Source organism: Pinus tabuliformis, chromosome 4_1 (genome assembly GCF_031772625.1).
Source record: "Pinus tabuliformis cultivar Carrire ecotype Pingquan chromosome 4_1, CPIR1, whole genome shotgun sequence".
Classification (NCBI taxonomy): domain Eukaryota; kingdom Viridiplantae; phylum Streptophyta; class Pinopsida; order Pinales; family Pinaceae; genus Pinus; species Pinus tabuliformis.
Window position 1 is genome coordinate 289762953 of NC_142303.1, and position 3705 is coordinate 289766657.

Below are 3705 nucleotides of genomic sequence, written 5' to 3' on the forward strand. Positions count from 1 at the left end.
TGATAATCTAATTTAAAATAAAAAAATTACAAAAATATTATATATATTATATATTACTAGATGTTATTAAAAATATATAAAAGTATATAATTTTGTTTGTGATTATTAAAAATAATAATAATTTGCTAATAAAATTTATTTACATTAATATATATATATATATATATATATATATATATATATATATATTTATTGATAAAGTACTTTACGTCGATGATGAACCATACTGGTTGGTTCGAAACGCGTCGACAAATGAGATTCCATGTGATTTTCGCCGAAATCTTTCTCTAACTTGATATGGATCACAGAAGCCTAAACTCGATTACTTTAGGTCGATTAAAAAATATTTTTCTTCATTAAGAAAACAAATTAATAACTAAAAATAAAAGTATATATAAAAGTGATGAAAAAGCATTCAATAAAACAAAATTTTCACCATTACACACCATCAACAAATCATTTCTAATCAAACCATCAACATTTACTAAAATTAACTACTAAGTACTGTTCTTATTAAAATTTGACCATTATAAATTTTACAACGTGAGATGGAGCCCAAATCTCATGTGCAGCTAAACCCAAGTATACTACCAGGTCACTAGACCAGTTAGGAGTAGACATCTGGTATAACATAACAGGCTTGGACAATGAACTGTCGTCATTAACTTAAATATTTTCGGAACAATTTATGTTCAGAGAGGCCTCCATCGATAAAATCAGCCTGTCATGTCCTGACGTGTTACAGTAAAATCGGCCTGTGGTATGTTGACTAGTTACAGAGAAAGGGACAAAGTATGCCTGTTCTGGTGGCTTGCAAACCTTTTCACTTCCATCGACAACCCTTCAAAGCGAAACAGAAAAATGGATTTGGTAATCAATCGCCTAACAGGGTTGATCCTAGTTGCAGGTTGTTTGGTTGTTTGGTTTCTGCCACTTATAGCCCACTCGCCCATTTCTCCATCTCCATTAATTTTGCAACATAGTTATAAACGGGAAGTTCCCTTTGCTAAAAACAATGTTTTGCAGGTGAGTGTAGATTAAAGTATATTTATGTACCATAACTATATTTTGTTGTTGATCATACTGGGACTCATATTCTGTTTTGCGAAATTGCGAAATTGCCAAAATGACTGGAGGAAGGGGTGCTGCACAGGCCAGAAGATACAGCTGTGGACAGTCAGGGATTGATTTACACTGCCACCCGGGATGGCTGGATAAAACGTATGCATTTAAATGGGTCATGGGAAGACTGGAATATGGTTGGAAGTGCTCCTCTAGACCTTACTGTGAGCAAGGGTGGTGATGTTCTTGTTTTATGCCCAACCAGGTAAGAGTATATGTCTTAACTATTTTCTGCTAGTTTTACACAGCCCCCGCTCATTTTGGTCAGGTAAAGTGAAAAATTCAAATTGATTTTTGGAGATTTCAGATTTATTCAAAACCCCTGAAGTCTAGTAAAAATTATTAAAAAGCCTCAAAAGCCTCTGAATCATAGAAAAACTTATTAAAAACCCTCAAAACCCCTGAAGCATAGAAAAACTATGTGCTTGGCAATTTAACCATGAAACCGTTATTAACATCTATTTTTCTGCCAATTTACCACTGAAATTTCACTGAAAGAAGACAAATCCGGCCAGTTTTAAATAAAGGATACCCTGCTTGAAGAAACTTCCCCTGATTTCGGGCGAATCTAAATGTGTTTGTACTACTGTGAGACTTTATATGTCTTGTATTTATATGAGAAATATTTTGTGCAGGGTCTATACCATGTGAATCCGCTTCTAATATCGATAGTGTAATTACACTGCATATTTCAAATATTAAATATTGAAGTTTAAAAGGGTTTGAGCTACTATGAACCTTTCTGTATCTGGTATCTATATGAAAAAATTATTCAGCAGGTTCTATACCCATGTTAATCCGGATTTGATATGCATAATAAAGCTGGGAAATCTATAAATATGCATATCAAAATGGGTTTAAATTGACCTATGTTATGTATTAAATATTGAAACTTTGAGATATACAAAATTGAAGTTAAAACTTTAGAGATAGCATATAAATTGAGTTCGACGAATAAATGAGGATAGGTTTTCCTACCGTGTCGATAAAATTAAATTTTAAATCAGTTTGTGTTACTGTGTGCTTTCATTTCTCTTATATCTATATACAATTTTTAGCTGAGAAACTTATGCAAATGCATACCAAACTGGGGCTTAAATAGGCATTTGCTACTGTGAGACTGAAACTTCATGTCTCTTGTATTCATAAGACAGATTATTTTACAGGGCCTGCTGAAGGTTAATGATGATCAAATATTTCTTTTAGCTTCAGAAGTTGATGGAATTCCGATCAAGTTTGTTGGATTGAAACCCTTTTATGTCTTTGCACCTGTGACATTTAACCATTTGAATCAACAGAACGTTCTTTGCTTTTGTTTTCATAAAATATAACAAAGGGTACAGGTGGGGTTTTATAGGTTAGCTAATGCTGTTGTCGAGGCTAGCGATGGAAATGTATATTTCTCAGATGCAAGCACCAAGTTTGGAGCTGACAGATTCTTTCTGGATCTTTTGAAAGCAAAACCCCATGGCAGGCTTCTGAAATATGTTCCAATAACAAAGAAGACTACGGTTTTACTTGATGGTCTTGGGTTTGCAAATGGAGTTGCTCTTTCATTAGAGGAAGACTACATCCTCATATGTGAGACATGGAAGTAAGTAGATAATATATTTACATTAGCTTAGCATTGATTTATCTCAGATATTATAAAGAATAATACTAATAATTGTTACCATACTGTTGCTTCTGTCTCTGCTCAAATATCCATACATTAGATATATGAAAGTTAAATTGTTTATTGTTCCTATAAATAATTGGAGAATTTATTGCTCAGGCTCAGATGCCTAAAACATTGGATCAAAGGGGAGAAGCTTGGAAGCACAGAAATCTTCATAGAAAATTTGCCTGGAGGTCCTGACAACATAAATATCCCCGCAGACAGGCAGTCAGACAGGACGGGCAGCCACAACATTCTCATTGGCTCTGATCGTCTTCTGGGTTATGGTGATGTTAACAATATCCCGGAACAGCTTATAGATGCCCTTAATAGAAGAGGCATTTTCTTCTGGAGTCAAGCAATTTCTACTTGGAGGGGTCCTTATCCTATCTGGAAATGCGCTCAGGAACTGGGTTTATCTGGTCATTGGGACCTGGTATGGGAGCGCATAATTGCTGGGATGAAACAACTTGGGATTTGCCGAGTTGGAAGACATGATAAGTTAATCTGGTCAAGAAAGATGAAGAAAGAAAACATTAGTGTGGCAGATATATACCTCTCTCTCTGTTCCATGGATACAAATCTGTCTGAGAAACACATTTTTTTGTTTTCTGGAAATCCAAAATCCCCATCAAAATTATACTCTTTACATGGCTGGTTTTCCATAACAAAAATCTAACATGGGAAAATCTGCAAAAGAGGCAATGGCATGGACCTGGAATATGTCCTATTTGTAAAAAGGAATCTAAAAACAACAACCATATCTTCCTCACTTGTCCTCTCACTACTCAGGTCTGGAAAGGACTCTCTTCTCATTTTGGTTTTCCATATATCCAACATGCTTGCATTGAGGACTGTCTACAATGGTGGAGATCTCAAAACGCTGACTGGAGGAACATCCTACCTATACTTTTTTGGGAAATTTG

The 3705-nt window shown here is 34.8% G+C and overlaps 1 protein-coding gene across 1 annotated transcript; it reads left to right on the plus strand.

Moving 5' to 3' along the window:
• Positions 1 to 665: 665 nt before the first annotated feature.
• On the plus strand, positions 666 to 3458 carry LOC149175403 (protein STRICTOSIDINE SYNTHASE-LIKE 4-like). Its single transcript, XM_089421129.1, has 5 exons — positions 666 to 1026; positions 1154 to 1304; positions 2277 to 2356; positions 2480 to 2716; positions 2897 to 3458. Exons 1-5 carry the CDS (start codon positions 1016 to 1018, stop codon positions 3456 to 3458), a joined length of 1041 nt encoding a protein of 346 aa, XP_089277255.1. The 5' UTR covers positions 666 to 1015.
• The last annotated feature ends 247 nt before the right edge of the window (positions 3459 to 3705 follow it).

Coding starts and splice junctions, on each gene's coding strand:
- LOC149175403 (XM_089421129.1), top strand. Junction 2,357..2,479: donor GTTGATGGAATTCCGATCAA/GTTTGTTGGATT, acceptor GGGGTTTTATAG/GTTAGCTAATGCTGTTGTCG. Junction 2,717..2,896: donor CTCATATGTGAGACATGGAA/GTAAGTAGATAA, acceptor TTTATTGCTCAG/GCTCAGATGCCTAAAACATT.